The sequence below is a fragment of the Coptis chinensis genome, chromosome 1, assembly GCF_015680905.1.
Source record: "Coptis chinensis isolate HL-2020 chromosome 1, ASM1568090v1, whole genome shotgun sequence".
Classification (NCBI taxonomy): Eukaryota; Viridiplantae; Streptophyta; class Magnoliopsida; order Ranunculales; family Ranunculaceae; genus Coptis; species Coptis chinensis.
The window spans coordinates 85,378,321-85,396,044 of NC_141456.1; the positions used below are offsets into that span (position 1 = coordinate 85,378,321).

General features: G+C 39.1%; 1 protein-coding gene across 1 annotated transcript; it reads right to left on the minus strand.

The window, feature by feature from the left end:
- Positions 1 to 821: 821 nt before the first annotated feature.
- LOC147525582 (uncharacterized) lies at positions 822 to 16,871 on the minus strand. The gene is made up of 8 exons (XM_086579914.1): positions 16,155 to 16,871; positions 2,752 to 3,459; positions 2,425 to 2,607; positions 2,175 to 2,310; positions 1,578 to 1,807; positions 1,383 to 1,436; positions 1,128 to 1,184; positions 822 to 1,085 (listed from the first exon to the last, which is right to left on the minus strand). Exons 1-8 carry the CDS (start codon positions 16,869 to 16,871, stop codon positions 822 to 824), a joined length of 2,349 nt encoding a protein of 782 aa, XP_086436040.1.
- Positions 16,872 to 17,724: the final 853 nt, after the last annotated feature.

Sequence of the window (17,724 nt, forward strand, 5' to 3'; positions counted from 1 at the left end):
TAGTCATTCTTAATAGTATTTGGGTGTTTTGATTCAATTATTCATTCAAGGTATTATAAGTAAGAAAAATTGATGTAGAGTAAGTCGCGGAAGCGTAACTTAATAATCAGAAAACAACCAAGATAGATAAATAAAGTCAATTGATCAAATGATACTTGAAAATTTGAATAATAAATAAGAGTTCTTCAATGAGAAGGCAACTCAATCTTCGTGAAAGAGAATAAAAAAAAACCTAAACAAACCTTAATGCAATATCCCTTTTATATCACTAACCTAGAAAGGGTTTTATTGGAAAGAAATAAATAAGGTAAGAAAACAAATAAAAGAAAAATGCCAAGATGTAGACATATGGTTATGCTCCTGCATCATTCCCGCCAATTTGAGAAGAACTCGACCGCGAGTTAGAACTTTGGTAGCGTGCATAGAAATCAGGATCAAGCTGACGAAATTGAACATCCGTAATCCAACTGTTGGCAGTAAAAGGGTGATCACGCCACTTTACGAAATATAGAAAGTAAGAGCCATGTCGAGTCTTGGTAGCTGCAACCTCTAGAACACCCTTAATACGAGAGGTAGTTGAAGGAGAGGTTAACAAGGGATCAGGGATCAAGAGGCAATAGAACAGGTGGAGGAACAACACCCACAAATGGAGATAAATCTGCAACATTGAAGGTGCGAGATATACGAAAATCAGCAAGGATATCAATCTCATAAGCGTTATCACCAATGCAACGAACAACAGGGAAAGGTCCAAAATGACGCATTTGCAGCTTGTGAAAAGTTCCAGGAGGATGATGTTCACGACGAAGGTAAACCATAGCCTAGTCGCCAACCTGAAATGTTTGCACACGACGACATTGATCAGCATGAGATTTATAGGCTGCATATGTCTTAACAAGGCAGGCACGAACATCATCATGTATAGAATGGATATGAGCAGCAAAATCATCGCCAGCAACAGAGATATGACTAGTAATAGGTAGAGGAGCCAAGTCTAAAATAGAATTGGGAGCCATGCCCAAAGCAATCATGAATGGCGAGCGACCAATAGAACAATTAATGGAGTTATTATATGCAGATTCAGCCTATGAAAGAACAAATTCCCAAGTCTTAGGCTTATCACTCACCAAGCAACGAAGCATATCACCTAGACTCTTGTTAACAAATTCAGTCTGTCCATCCGTCTGAGGATGGAAGGCACTTGAAAACTGTAATTGAGAACCCAAACGCTTCTAGAGTGTCCTCCAAAAGAAACTCGTAAACTTAACATCGCGATCCGAAGTAATGGAACATGGTAACCCATGTAGTCAAACTACCTCGCGAAAGTGCAAATGCGCAATGTGAGAAACATCATAGGTTTTTGTACAAGGCACAAAATGTACCATCTTAGAGAATCTGTCGACCACCACCATAATAGCATCAGATCCCTTGGTAGACTGTGGAAAACCCACAACAAAGTCTTAAGAAACATCTTGACAAGGTGCAGTTGGGATAGGGAGAGGAGTATATAAACCCGCATTGGATTGCTTGCCTTTGGTAGTCTGACAAATAAAGCATCGAGCCACAAATTTGCTAACATCCTTGTATAGAGAAGGCCAATAAAATTTAGCGCGGACTTGAGCAAAGGTCTTGTCACGACCAAAATGGCCACTCAAACCACCTGCATGGATCTCAGAAAGGATCTTTTTGCGAAGAGAAGATGCTGGAACACATAAAGAATAACTTCGGAAAAGAAAGCCATCTTGAACAAAGTAATCATCTATAGCAACATGACAGTCAAGGCATTGAGTATAAATCACACCAAAATCTGGGTCAGTGGAATAAATAGAGAGCAACTCATCAAAGCCAAAAATTGAGGTGTGCATGGTCACTAACAAATAGGAGCGATGACTAAGAGCATCAGCCACATGATTTTCTTTTCCAGCTAGATGATTCAAATGAAAGGTGTAGTCTTGGAGGAAACTGAACCACTTAGAATGGTGTGCACTAAGCTTTTGTTGAGAGTTAATATTCCGAAGAGCCTCATGGTCAGACCGGAGTATAAATTCATGATGAATAAGATAGTGACGCCAATGGCGCAAAGCCTTGGATGATGGAATAAAGCTCCACATCATAAGTAGAATAATTAAGATTAGCACCATCAAGATTTTGACTAAAGAATGCTACGGGGTTACCCTCCTGGCTTAAAACTGCACCAATTCCATACTTAGAGGCATCGTATGCAACCTCAAAGTTAGAAAAATTTGGAAGAGCCAATACAGGAGCTGTTGTCATTTTCTCTTTGATCAAAGTAAAGGCTTCTGTGGCAGCCTGAGTTCAAGTAAATGGGCCATCACACATACATGCAGTAATTGGTGCCATAAGGCTACTTAAACCTACAATGAAATGTCTATAAAATGTGGCTAGGCTGTGAAAACTTCGAACCTGAGAAGTTGTGGTAGGAAGAGGCCAGTCCCGAATAGCTTGAACTTTAGAATCGTCCACACGAATTCTTGAAGAGGTCACAAGAAAACCCAAGAAAGTAACAGACTCAACAAAAAATAAGCATTTCATTAAATTTAAATATAACCTTTGGGATTGTAAAATAGAGAGAACAAGCTCCACATGCTGAACATGCTCATCAATAGAAGAACTAAAAATAAGAATATCGTCGAAGTAAACAATGACAAACTTCCTAATGTAGGGTCAAAATATCTTAGTTATCAAGATCATGAAGGTGGAAGGAGCATTGGAGAGGTTGAAAGGCATTACCAGCCATTCATACAAACCATCTTTGGTTTTAAAAGCTGTCTTCCACTCATCACCAAGGCGCATTCTGATTTGATGAAAACCACTCCTTAGATCCAGTTTACTAAATACTTGCGCCCCATGGAGACAATCAAGCTTATCTTCAAGGTGAAGGATTGGGTAGCGGTACTCAACTGTTATCCTGTTGATAGCACGATTGTCAACACACATTCGCCAAGAACCATCTTTCTTAGGCATCAATAAGGCCGGAACAGCACAAGGCGATAAACTCTCACGGATCAGGCCCTTCTTTAATAGCTCAAGGACTTGCTTTTGTAGTTCAGCATGCTTAGTAGGGGACATGCAGTAGTGCGGCATATTGGGCAAGGAAGCACTGGGAACCAAATCAATATTATGTTGGATATCACACAATGGTGGTAATCCAAGGGGTAACTCTTCAGAACATACATCTGAAAATTGTTCTAGTATGGGCTGCAAAATCGAAGGCACTTTTGTTGAAGGAGTAGAAAAATTATCAACAAGGGCAATGAAGAAGCTAGAGGCACGGGATTGGGCTAGGAAACTTTGCCGAATAGACAACCCGGTAGTAGCCTTTTGAGTAGCTAACGGTAGACGAGAAGGAGGAAGTGGCAACAATGTAATACGTACACCTTGGAAGTGGAATTCATAGGTATTACTTCGTCCATCATGTTGAACGGATTGGCTGTACAACTGATAAGAGCCCAAAACTGTAGTTTTAACCCTGTAACAGACATACTTTTAGACCAATTATGTGAGTAATAATTAAGAGTTAACATTGATTACGTGTTTTTATGCATTTCAGGCTTCAAAGTCCATTATGTGCAGAAATGTGCTACTTTAGCGAGATAAAGGAGCAAAGGTCGGTTACTAAGGAGTTCCGTGATTAAAGGCCAAGATTCAAGAAGACAAAGCCTTTCTAAAGCCCAGTCAAAAGCTGAAATGTCGATGCGGGCAGAAATAGCACACAAAGTCAGCAGAACTTTCGAAGGCCATATCTTTGAACTCAGACCTTGGAATGGGGCCTACCTTATGTCAAAACGACCGGCTCGGAAAGAGTTTTCCAATGGTCTAAGCCGTGATCCAATCAGAAGAGCAGAAGTGGACGAAAAGTCTATTGAAGCTAACTGTAGCTGAAGAGGCCTTTTTGGACTGAAAGAATTGGGTTTTGGGCCTGATTCTCTGGCCCAAAACATGGCTCCAAGCCCATGCACGATTTTTGGATCTGAAAGTATAAAAACAAAAGCTTAGCTCTTTGTTAATGGTAGAAAATTAGGTGGAGAATAGTAGATAGTTAATGGTAGATAGGTTAGAGTAAAAAGTAGCCATTAAAATAGCTTCTAGATCTAGTTTTTATTTAATTGTTTTTAATTAAGTTTAATTTCAAATCCAATTCTTGTTTTAGATTAAACTATTAGAATCATTACTCTTAATTAGTTTGATTAATAAAATAGCTAGTTGTTAAATTTTGATTCTTGTCATTTACATTTGTGTTAGATCTGATTCATTTATTACTTGTTATTCAATTCTTAGTTATTAATTAGATTTTAATTATTGTTTAATTTAGATTAGTAAATTTCAATTCTTTATATCATGTTTAGTTTAAATTTAATCGGAAATGATTGCGTAATGATTCTCGGCTAAACCTCCATTAGAGGGGGTTGAGAAGCCTTGATGAAAGCTTGATTCCGACTATCGTAGAATCGTCGTAATTTCCTTTCCACTCTAGAAACGATTAGTTCACCATGAGAATGGGTTTAATCGTTCACATGCTAGTTATGAATTGGTAGGAATGCCATGTGTAATTAGGGATTAGGAAGAACCAATTGTTCTGCGAAGCAGTTCAATTCGGATTACGACGATTCATCGTGAATAGGATTAAGTCGAGTTAAGGTGGAATCAATCCCCCTCTAACTCCTTATCATCGAATCAACGTAGCATTCCCTTAGTTATTTTGATAACCGACTAGTTGCATCTTGTGGGTAGTTGCATCGTAGTCTAGTTGCCTTTTCGTAAATCTCTCATTAGACCTTAAATAGAGTAATTACACGCGATAACCACAAAGACGGGAAGGACTAGGAGTGGAACGAATCACTCTACTCCACTATATCTCATAGGATTGAGAGTAGAATCTTTGATAAAAAAATAGGATCATAATTAGTTTTAATTTACTTACGTTTTGAGTTTCATCGTTCATTTCGTAGGTAGACTATTCAAAATTTATCATTTATCAAATGGCGCCGCTGCCATCTTAGTTTCACTTTCGTATTATTTTCGTAGTGTTAGTACTTTTCTTAGAGTCCTATTTCACCCACCCACCCGTGTTTGATTCATACTGTGGTTATCCGATTCAACGTTGGAAAGTTTCGACAAAATAACACCGAAATGACACAGCGTCTAGCTAGAGCGCGACTCGCCTCTATAGCACGGAGCAAGAGCGACCGCCCCCCGTGGAGCGACCGCCCTTAAACTCTGGAATACAAAGTTACACGGAGCGCCAAGCGCTTCTATCTGAAGCGACCACCGCCTTTAGCAAAATTTTCCGGATTTCGACAGTTTTGATTCGAACTTTGATTTTTCATATTTTTCAGTGTTCTAACTTGTTATACACAATGAACACGCGTAAACAAGACGCTATTCATAAGCGAAGCAAAGACGCAATCAGGTATTCCTTTCTTCCACACCTCGCATCTCCTGTTAGAGGTTTATACTAGTATATTAGAATTGTTTGGAGTGTTGATGTGTTTAGCTAAGTTTGGTTTTAGCCTTGTATGAGATTAAGGTCTGGCCAAACAAAAACACAGAACGTAATTACACAACAACGTCAACAAACAAGTCTATCTAGTATACCACCCACTACACCTCTAGCTACTATTTCACATACATCACCTGACACAATGCCCGACGAAGAAGAGACTCCTCTCTCTGACTTCTACAAAGCCTTGAGCGATAGCCCCAAATCTTGCATCGTTCTAGCAGACCCATTGGGGGATTTCGAATCCCCCATATTTTTTAATTTGTTACCCGTTTTCATGGATTAGACCATGAAAAACCTTATCAGCATTACGCGTAGGATTGAACAAGTCCTAACAACATTCCACCATCCTACGGTTGGTGCGGAATAAATTAAACTTCGAGGTATTCCCTTTCACCTTAGCCGATAAAGGCGTCTTGGTTAACTGCCCAAACGCCTAATTCTGTGGACTTGTGGGCTAAACTTGTTCAGTTGTTTATGGAACATTTTTACCCTCCCCTAAAGACGGATGAGATGCTTTCCAAGATTCATTTCTTTCGACAAAATCCTCATGAAACATTTTCAGAGGCTTGGAATCGTTTCACCGATCTCCTTATAGAGTGTCCACCCCATAACTTAGCGAAAGACACGTTAGTTCGTGCCTTTTTCAAAGGACTTCTACACCACCATAAAGAAGTCCTAGACATAATGAATGGGGGTAGTTTCTTAAGCAAAGGAGCCTCGGAGGCTTATAAATTTTTAGAGGATCAAACTAAAGCGAAAATAACAACCGGGGTAGTGATGATATCCACCGCTCCGCTAGTTCATCAAATACAGTTAAGGCCGCCGGTATGTTTGAAATTAAACACGATTTCGAGCTTAAAACTCTAATCGAATCACTCACAAAAAAGGTAGAGGCCATTTCTGTACAACAAAAGCCAATCCCCGTCATGAATGTAAATTCAAATCCATGTAGTTTCTGTTGGAGCCCTGAGCATCCCGACTCACACTGTCCTATTGCCTATGAACAGGCTTGTTCCATTAATAGTGAACCTAACGCCCCTTGGAGACAAAATCCCAACTTCAGTTGGAGAAATAACCAACATGTCACACCTCAAGGGTACAATAATCAATATGTTAGGCCTACGCACAGCTTTAACCAAGCCCCACTACGACAAGGACAGGGTCAGGGGAATTTCAATAATTATAACAACCAAGTGCAACCTCGACAAGGTCAAGCACAAAGTCAAGGTAATTATAATAATTATAATGCTAATAGAGGTATCGTTTCGGTAAATAATAACTATCAAAATCCACCCATAAATAATTCACGTGAAATAGTTCCAAATCCACACCACCCGTGACTACTACACCCACACAACCGATCATCTTGACACCTTCATACAAGTGAGCCAAAAACTTTTCCAAACCATGGCTCAATCTAACCAACAGCTTCTACAATCCGTTAATAATTTAAGCCAACAGTTGGCCCAAGATAAATCCCAACCCAAAGGTGTGTTTCCAGGTCACGAAATACCTAATCCTAAAACAACAAACATAGCCTTTGAGGTAACCGATAATACTAGTAATGAATATGAAAATGTAGGTGAGCTAAAGGCCATCACCACTCTCCGTTAGCAGAGTGGTTTGATAACAAAGTAACTATGCCTATAGTTACCTTACCGATCGCCCTACACCCCGCTATTTTACTAGATACCGAATAGAAACCAAAGAGCCTACCACCGTAGAGGTACCGTTTCTAACACAACCTAAGAAACAGGAAGCCACGGTTAAACATCCAGGTAATACCATTGCTAAATATAAACAGAAACCGCCGTTTCCATAAAAATTAGCCGTGTTAACTTAGGGATACAAATTATGAGGAGATTAGGGATGTTTTCAAGAATCTAACTATAAACCTTCCCTTCCTCGAAGCTATAAAAAAGCTACCACACCATGCTAAGTTTCTTAAGGAATTGTGGTACTACTAGGCGTAAGACCAATATACCAAAAGATGCCTTTTAACATAACAATTCCCAACTCTATCCTCAACATAATGGAATTGTTAATTACAAGGACCCCGGTCGCCCCATCGCACAATGCACCTTAGGAGATTCCTATACGACGACACCGCGTTATTAGACCCGGGGGCTAGTGTTAACTTACTCCGTTTTATTTGTATAGACAAATAGGTCTAGACGAGATGCAACCAACTAAAATGACGTTGCAATTAGGCGATCGGTCTATTAAGTATCCTAAGGGTGTCGTCGAAAAAATGTTCTAGTAAAAATTCAGGATTTCTACTATCCGGCTGATTTTGTCATCCTCGATCTGTAAGTCATTAACGACTCTGTCCCGATCATCTTAGGGCGCCTTTTCCGGCAACCGCCAATGCGCATTAATTGCAGCGATGGTTCAATGTCCATGTCTTTTGGCCATCTTGTCATTGAAGTCAATGTTTTTAAAACAAAGACACGCTTTACTTTCGATTCGTCTGGGCAAGGAGAGGTTAGCATGATCGAGAGCTTTGCTCGAGATTATTTCAACAACACGTTCCCTGATAATCATATGCCCAAATTTCTTTCCTTTGGAAGTTTAGACTCTAACATTTTCATCCCTACACTAGTTGATACACATATTACGGATGAGGATGAGATAGATGACTTTCTCAAAGATGTAGAGGACTATCATAGTAACGTGGATATGACCAATCTAGATGAGGAATTCAATGAGTTTCTTAGAGCAGGTGATGATTCACCCTATCAAGAACTACTTTGCACAACATCCACCTCGACTCCCCTCCTTCCACACTTTCAAAGGAATCTCGAGTTTGCACTCGATCCTTTTGTTTCTTCTGTGCTTCATAATTTTTTAAATCCACCTAGTAAACAAATACTTCAGAAGAACAAAGTATTTGACACCTGCATTTTCAGACTTGAAACAGTCCCTACACACACCATGAATGAGTTTTGTGCTAAACCCACATCCTCATTGTTTACATGCTTTCCTTCTACAACTTATCCATATCCACCATATTCTCCACAACCATTCACTTTTCCACACTTATTTACTAGAACACCCTCTCGTTCAAAAATGAAAAAGAAGGTGCATACTAGGTTACGTAATAGGGTTATCCGACTTCGCTTTCATTTCACTAGGTTACGTCATAGAAAATCTTGGTGCTTGATTGTGTTTGGATATGTTTTCTGTGATATTTATTTATGGAATGATCCACAACTATTTCGGTTGTTGATATATGATAAACTGCATGTTCATACATATGTTTAGATAAAGTCTCGAGTATCTGACTATAAACGACTCAACTTTTGTGTTTGGTGCATTTCCTTTCATTTCCATATATTGGTGAGTGCACCATTAAGGTAACCGGGCCTCCCTACGGTGTGTGGTCAGTAAGTACCGGATCCTAAGTCCACGCTTTAAACATAATTCACGTTTTCCACTCTTGCATGTTTTCTCGGATTTTTTGAGTCATGTTTCTCTATGGGGTGAATTATGTCTTTCTTGTTTATTGTTTTCTTTTTAAAATTAAAAATAAATAAATATATATATTAAAGAATAAACATAGTAATATAGGAAGTCTCGGGAATCTGACTTTAAAAGACCCACTGCTAAAAACAAATTTTCTAAGCTTCGTTGTAAAAATTTGTTTGGGGTGGGTGTTAAATGTTTCGTCCCTAGAATGTTTATGTCCCATTACAGTTGCTTAGGCCATTTAATTGTATTACAATTCGGGTTGACATAATCCATGATTTTAGAGTTCAATTATTCGCATAACGTACGTCATGCACGCACTTTGAGGCATTTTCCACTATCTTATATGTCATCCACGGTCGGAATAGAGTGTTTTATGGATCATTGGATTGGAAATTCTCTCCTGATCATTTCCATATCTCATTCGCAAAAATCGGACCGGTAACGAAGCGGCAATTTTGATTTGAAGTTTCGCAAAAAATCGAAAAAAAAAAAAAAAATTCCGATTTGGGCTTGGGCCCAACCCGCGCCCACGACAGCGCAACCGCACCCTTACCTTAGCCAATAGTCGCGATCTTCTTCTCCATACCGCCATTAACGCCCAAAGCTTCAACAAAACCTAAAACAAAATCAAATTAAAAAGAAAACGAAAATTAATCCAAGCCCAAAATCAATACCCAACCCAAATCGACTCCAAACACGCCCTACCACCACCTCCACCAAATTAAATAAGCAAAAACCACCGGAAACTCCAAATTTTGGTGCTGCCGCGCCACCACTCCACCACCACCACCGTTGTTTCAGTCGTTCGATTTAAATCCCACCACGACATCCCATTTAAAACCCCACTACATTCCAAACTTCCAATGGCTCAACAACGCCGCATGTTGCCGGAGCAAGCTTTTACTGGCGACCACTTCGCGCCGTTTTACGGTGCCGAAATGATCAGTCGAGACTGGAATAGCTTGTGGTACTCGACTGAAGCCTATTACCACAAGGACTTAGTCAGACGGTTCTACAATACGAGGGAGTTGGAAGGGACTAGGATTTTTGTTGTGGTGGCGAAGAGGAGGAAGGAAGTGACGAATGGGTTGTTGGCTGAGATTCTAGGCATTCCGCCTAGAATCCATCTGGATGTCACCCTGCAGGAGTCCCAACATAATGGGGTAGAGCCATTTATGAACGAGACAGTTATTGGAGGGGACTACAATGCGAGATCGCATTGTGTTCGAAAGGCTTCCCTTAGGACCAACCACCGGTGGCGGCAGCTCGATGGATTGGTCTAACGCCCCGGGAAGGAGAAGGTCGGCGACATCGGCCTGAACTGCCTCCATATCTTATGGATACTCCGGAGCGTAAGTACGAAGTTCTCAGATCTTGGAGTTTCTGCTTAGCATGATTAGGGGAGTAGGGAAGTCCGTTGCCCTCTCCCCGTGTTGATAACCAAGATCATGTTGAAGTTGAGGAGCAGCTCGGTCAGGCGATCGATAGGACTTACATCACCCTACACCGTAACCCGCGCATCTATAGGGAGTGTGTCCAACGAGTGTGGAGGTTGGCTGAGGATAGAGAAGAAGAAGAAGAGGCTAGTGGAGAGGAGAATGCCGAGGAGGCTGGGGGAAATCAGAATGCCTCGGAGGATGAGGAAGATTTGACGTGTTTTGATCGCGGATGCCTTGGAGAGGTGCCGGTCGATCGTAACGCATGGCTGTGATTCATCGTGGCATGCGTTCGCTCAACACTATCTACGAAGACCTCTGGACTCGACAAGCAACAATGCATCATAACTTCGAGGTCCATACCCAGAGAGAGGACGAGAGGTGGGAACAGATGAGGGCCGAGCTAGAAGCTCAGCGCTAGTTCCGGGAAGAGATGCTTACACGATTTCCACCTCACGGGGACTCTCCTTCTGAGGACACACCATCAAGGCACGAGCGTCGTCGCCGAAGGACGAATGGTGCTAGCCCATCGAGCCCCGGGAGCAGTCTCGAACAGGTGCCCCCTCACCTACCGATCGGAGTAGTTAGGGATAGCATCGTTTGATGTTTTTATGTTTATTTGTAGTTTCATTATTGTTATTTATTTTAATATAAGTTTATTTCCGTAATTTGAATTTTGTAGTGAAATGTACTCCGAATGAAAATTTTAATATAATGCGGTTATTTTTATTATGCGTGGTTGTCTCATATTGATCCCACCTTCCCAAATTGTTTGGGGTGGTTTTATCTATTCCAAAGATGATTTTTAGATAACCCTCGTGTTAGAATTTTATTATGAGTCAAGGTGAAAATATGGCCGTTTAGGCATATCCAGAATAAGTATAAGGGTAGGATGAAATCTAGATTAAATAGGTAGATTCTATCATAAATTCAACCTAAAAGATACTAGGTTTGAATTAGAATCAAGATAATGAGTTGTTTCCGCTTTTGGGTTTGGAAATTTTAGGATTTCGAAACCTGCCGTAATTAGTTTTGGCAACTTTCCGATCCGTTTTAGCAACTTAAAACCTATATAAACTTCATACATTCTACACTCACAACTCACTCTACACCTAAACTCCATCACTCACCTTTCACTCCCACGATTCCCAATTTTGGCTCATTTTCCGAAGTTTCAAGAACTCCGAAAGACTTCAAGGCCCTACAGAGCTTTTTCGCTCGCGATATTTTTTTTCTGAATTTTTTCAGAGCGCACCAAGCTGAGCTGAGCGACCGCTCAAACACTGGAAATTCCAACTACTCGAGGCGCACTTTCATACGACTTCGCGGGACGTAAAATTTCCAGTTTTTCATGGAAGTATCCGGATCATTTGCAGCTATTCCAGAGTGTAAGTTTGAGATGACATCTCCAACATTGATACGAACAGTCTTTCAAGATTTGTTCCAAAACACTACTAATGGTGCTTGGTTTTCATGAGGCGATCACATACGCTATCGGGAGCCGCTTATGGTAAGACCGGATGCACTTTATTCTCCAACACTAGCATCTTATTTTTACGATAACTGTATTTTCTTTGAAAGACCATTCTCCATCAACATTGATAATGAACCAATGGAAATTACCAGATTCTTGCTAGCATTTGTTCTTGGACTTGCTATGCCCGTTGAAATACAAGACCCATGGTGCTATTGGATAGATAATATATATGTCTACACTTATGAGTTTTTGCATGAGTCGTATGGGGCGGGCATTTTCCGTATCGAGGACCAAAGGGACTATAACGTCGCTTTTGGTAGCCTATCCATGAACATAGGAACTGTTATGTTTTGGATCATGCTAAACATTTTAGGGGAATGGTGTTTTTCTTCTGTGAATGATGCCACTTGCAGCGTTTTCCTTGCTTTAGCCACGGGACGTATGTGTCATGACCTTCCCCGAACCTTGATGTCTAGTTTAGCTTGATCCCATAGCATGAGGTATAAGTTCCTTCTTATGCCTGTTCTAGTTTCCCGTATTATGCTATGTTTCTTTCTTGTTTTTTGTACACGTTTCACGAATTAGATTACGGTCGACACTGTACGACCCACTAATAGTATTATTCGATCCTTCCGTGCAATGACTTGGCAAGGGTGGAGGATACAACCTCATCAGGTTGCAGCCTACACCCCATCAGACCAAGTGGCTCTTAATAGGTTAGCAATAATAGATGATAAATGGCGGGAATCCTGGCAAATTATCATGGCATGGCAGGACGCAAAGGAACCTCACTTCTTTATGGAAGAAGAGGATGAGTAAGATGATGAGTAATGCGGGAGATAAGGTAAGTTTTCATTCTAGTTAGTGTATGCTTATGTCCCAAGTAATTTCATTCTTGTTAACCCCATAATGGGTAGAACTCGTATAGAGTTGCGTCAGTTTTTATTACCTATATTAGTACGTTCTAACTTTGTTTTGCAGATATCCCTGAATTTCACGCGTTTCAATGGTATTTTTCCTACCCTTTTTATTTAAATGCTTTGAGGACAACGCATGCTTCTTGTTTGGGGGGGGGGGGCATAGAAACACGTGTAATTAAGGCATCTGTTAGGATATAGATATAGTTAATATGCATTTGTTTTCTAGTTAAAATTTTAAAAATTCAAAAATATAAATAAATAAGTTCATGCTATACACTTAGGAATAGTGGTATTGTTTTCCTTCTCTATGCTCTTAACAATCTAGAAATCTCACATAGCTTTTGCATCAGAATAATTGTTAGAAACTTAGGTTAATATGTAAGTAATAATCTTTGCATCTATCTATAAATATATTACATGAGTATCTATGATTGTTAGCAAGAAGTTTCAAATCTAGGCTAGAGTACTTATTCTACAAATCCTGTGAGAATATAGCCTAAAGCCTTATATGAGTGAAACATTTGAGAAATGACACAAGGGAGAAGTAAAATCCGGATAGAGATATCACACGTCCACTTGCTTGATCACTATGCCATATCCTAAGCGAGAATTTAGGCCCTCTTTGAATCGATATAGCCAAAAATTCAAACCTATGAATTATTTCCCGCTAGTCGCCCCTCTGAGCCTTTCTTTAGCCTTTCATAAACCACAATCCCTTTACCCTGTTACAAAACAAAACAAAATAAAAAAAAAAAAAATCAACCTACCCAATTTAGAATAAGTCTGAGAATAGAATGAGGAAGAAAGAAGAAGAGAAAAACTTGTGTAAACAAAAGTTAGTTAATTGCTTCAGAAAATAAAGAAAAGAAGTTTCCATCCAAGGAAAAGAAAGAAAAAATAGAAATAAATAAAAACTCCAAAAATAGAATAAAAAGGAGTCAAAAGCCAAAGAAAAGAAAAAGAAAAATATGGCTAAGGATGGAAACAAAGTATAGAAGCAAAAGAAAATAACAAGGTTTTCTCTAAGTTACATAATATGAAGACTCTATTATCTCAGACTTGTCCTTTTGAATATCCATTTCATTCATTCTTAAACCATCTCCTAATCCCCGCAACACCTAATAAAGACCTCTAGCTCAATTAGGAATAGGTTAGTGTGATAGAAAGTGGCAGATGTGTTTGATCGACTCCGAACTTCCTTTGTTGTCATTGAGATTGTAAGGTAAAAGTGTGCCCACCGCACAATCGGAGTAAATGAACTTGAGTGGAAAAATCGAGTGTTGTATCTTGACTATTATTGTGAGAACCTACTTAAGGACGCTATTCCGAGTTTCAGAAACGGACCTGCTAGGCATTTCATAGTATTACTTATTGTATATATGTTTATTGTAGATGATTGATTATTATGGATATATTAGCTTAGGTTTCGACTTGATTACTCTATATGCATTGCTAATGAGAGGTATAGTTAATTTAGAGCATGGATAAGGAAACAATAGTTTTATTTCTTAGTCGTTGTAGTATAGATGAAGTTTGTGAGTACCTTCACTGGAAAAATCTCACGAGGCTATAACTCGTCCACTAGGGAATTCCTAGTGGTTTAAGGCCTTGTTGCATATGGTCAATGCAATCCCACTCAGCGAAACGAGAGTAGTTAGAACTCCATTTTTGGTCACTTATTCTAATTTCTCATCTTTGCTTGAGGACAATCAAAATGCTGTTTGGGGGTGGTTTGATAAGAGCCCAAAACTGTAGTTTTAACCCTCAGAATGCACATACTTTTAGACCAATTATGTGAGTAATAATTAAGAGTTAACACCGACACGTGTTTTATGCATTTCAGGCTTCAAAGTCCATTATGTGCAGAAATGTGCCACTTTAGCGAGATAAAGGAGCAAAGGTCAGTTACTAAGGAGTTCCGTGATTAAAGGCCAAGATTCAAGAATACAAAGCCTTTCTAAAGCCCGGTCAAAAGCTGAAATGTCGACGCGGGCAGAAACAGCACACAAAGTCAGCAGAACTTCCGAAGGCCATATATTTGGACTCAGACCTTGGAATGGGGCCTACCTTATGTCAAAACGACCGGCTCGGAAAGAGTTTTCCAATGGTCTAAGCCGTGATCCAATCAGAGGAGCAAAAGTGGACGAAAAGTCTGTTGAAGCTAACTGCAGCTGAAGAGCCCTTTTTAGACTGAAAAAATTGGGTTTTGGGCCTGATTCTCTGGCCCAAAATATGGCTCCAAGCCCATGCACGATTTTTGGATCTGAAAGTATAAAAACAAAAGCTTAGCTATTTGTTAATGGTAGAAAATTAGGTAGAGAATAGTAGATAGTTAATGGTAGATAGGTTAGAGTAAAAAGTAGCCATTAAAATAGCTTCTAGATCTAGTTTTTATTTAATTGTTTTTAATTAAGTTTAATTTCAAATCCAATTCTTGTTTTAGATTAAACTATTAGAATCATTACTCTTAATTAGTTTGATTAATAAAATAGCTAGTTGTTACATTTTGATTCTTGTCATTTACATTTGTGTTAGATCTGATTCATTTATTACTTGTTATTCAATTCTTAGTTATTAATTAGATTTTAATTATTGTTTAATTTAGATTAGTAAATTTCAATTCTTATATCATGTTTAGTTTAAATTTAATCAGAAATGATTGCGTAATGATTCTCGGCTAAACCTCCATTAGAGGGGGTTGAGAAGCCTTGATGAAAGCTTGATTCGACTATCATAGAAATCGCCGTAATTTCCTTTCCACTCTAGAAACGATTAGTTCACCATGAGAATGGGTTTAATCGCTCACATGCTAGTTATGAATTGGTAGGAATGCCATGTGTAATTAGGGATTAGGAAGAACCAATTGTTCTGGCGATTCAATTCGATTACGATTAAATTCGCCGTTAATAGGATTAAGTCGAAGTTAAGGTGGAATCAATCCCCCTCTAACTCCTTATCATCGAATCAACGTAGCATTCCCTTAGTTATTTTGATAACCGACTAGTTGCATCTTGTGGGTAGTTGCATCGTAGTCTAGTTGCCTTTTCGTAAATCTCTCATTAGACCTTAAGTAGAGTAATTACACGTGATAACACAGCATGCGGAAGGACTAGGAGTGGAACGAATCACTCTACTCCACTATATCTCATAGGATTGAGAGTAGAATCTTTGATAAAAAAATAGGATCATAATTAGTTTTAGTTTACTTACGTTTTGAGTTTCATCGTTCATTTCGTAGGTAGACTATTCAATTATATCATTATCAACAACCATGGCCGTCCTAATAGGAGATGGCAAGCATCCATAGGTGCTACAGAACACCATACCTCAACTTTATAGAGATCACCAATAGAAAAAGGAACTAAACACCTTTTATCGACCTTCACTTCATTACCTTTCTGTAGCCACTGGATTTCAAAAGGATCGGGGTGTTGCTCTTGTTTTAATTTCAGTTTCTCCACCATTTCATGAGAGACAATATTCTCACTAGATCCACCATCTATAATAACTGAACACAAACGACCCCCAGATGTACAACGCGTGCAGAAGATATTATGTCGCTTCCAATAGTCAGGACTGTGTGAAGAAGGAGCAATTAGGGAGCGACGAACAACTACTAGGGGAACACCAGTGTCAGCCCCAACTTTGACACTCTCTTCCTCATTATCTGCCTTTTCAGAATCTGGTGCAACTTGGTTGCCTGTAGAATCAACTTCAGCAACCAAACTTGGTCGTTTCAGCTTTGGGCATGCACTAGCAATATAACCAAGAATCCCACATTCAAAACAAGTAATATCATGGGTTGTTTTAGGAGTGCCTGCAGATGTAGGAGTCAGAGAAGGAATGGCAGTTAATTTGAGTTCGATAGCAGGTTTTGTAAACCAGGAAGAAGATAATGCTCTTTTAGATTGAAGCTCTTCGGATTTTAACACATAACGAATGGCGACAGATAAATTAGGAAGCTCTTTGAACACAAGGTCGCAGTAAATTGCTGACTTTAGCCCTTGAAGATAACGTCCAACACGTTGATCTTCAGTTTCCATCAAGTCAGTGTGGGTTGAGAGAGCAAGAAACTCTTTTGTATATTCAGTAACATTGTGTGACTTTTGCGATATATGATCAGCTCCCAAATGTACATTTTATTACCCGTATATTGTTGTATTACAGTCCCTCTTACGCTTAATGAAAATACAACCCATAACTTTTATTGCATTTTTCAGGTTAAGAAGTATTTTAGACCACTTATCATAAAACTGCGCTTCATCTTATCACCAAAAGGAGCATTAATCACACTTATTATGAAGACCAGTAGCTGCTATGGATAAGTGTTGAAAAAGTCAAAGTCAACCGGTCAAAGTCAACAGTTAACAGTCAAAGTCCTCAAATCAAAAGACTAAAAATGGAGGCCCTTATCTCAAATTATGCAGACTTTTCTCCCTAAACCTACCTTGGTCATAAAGAAACCAAAAAGCGAAAGCAAAATTTATACACCCGGAGTAACCAAAATGATACCGAACTAACGTATAATTTTATCTTCTTGGTAAAACCTCTAAATGGATAGAGATATATTTTGAATGAGAAAACCAACTAAAAAAAAAAAAAAAAAAAGAGAGGCGTCTAAAAAACGAATTAAACAAATAGAGTAACCTAAAGTGATACTATTCTCTGTTTAATTCTATCTTTTGCCTCCACCTTTCTATTTTGTTTCGAGAATCTGACGTTAAAAGACTCAATTTTTTTTTTAAAAATTTTTTCAAAATTTTCCTTTCTCAAAAATCTTTCCCATCTCATTTAAATCTTTTCCCCCCTCTAAATCTCTCGTTTCTTAAAATTTTTTCAAAAATGTCTTCTGTAGCAAACAAAAACTTTCCACCTAGCAAGACTAGATGGATCAGT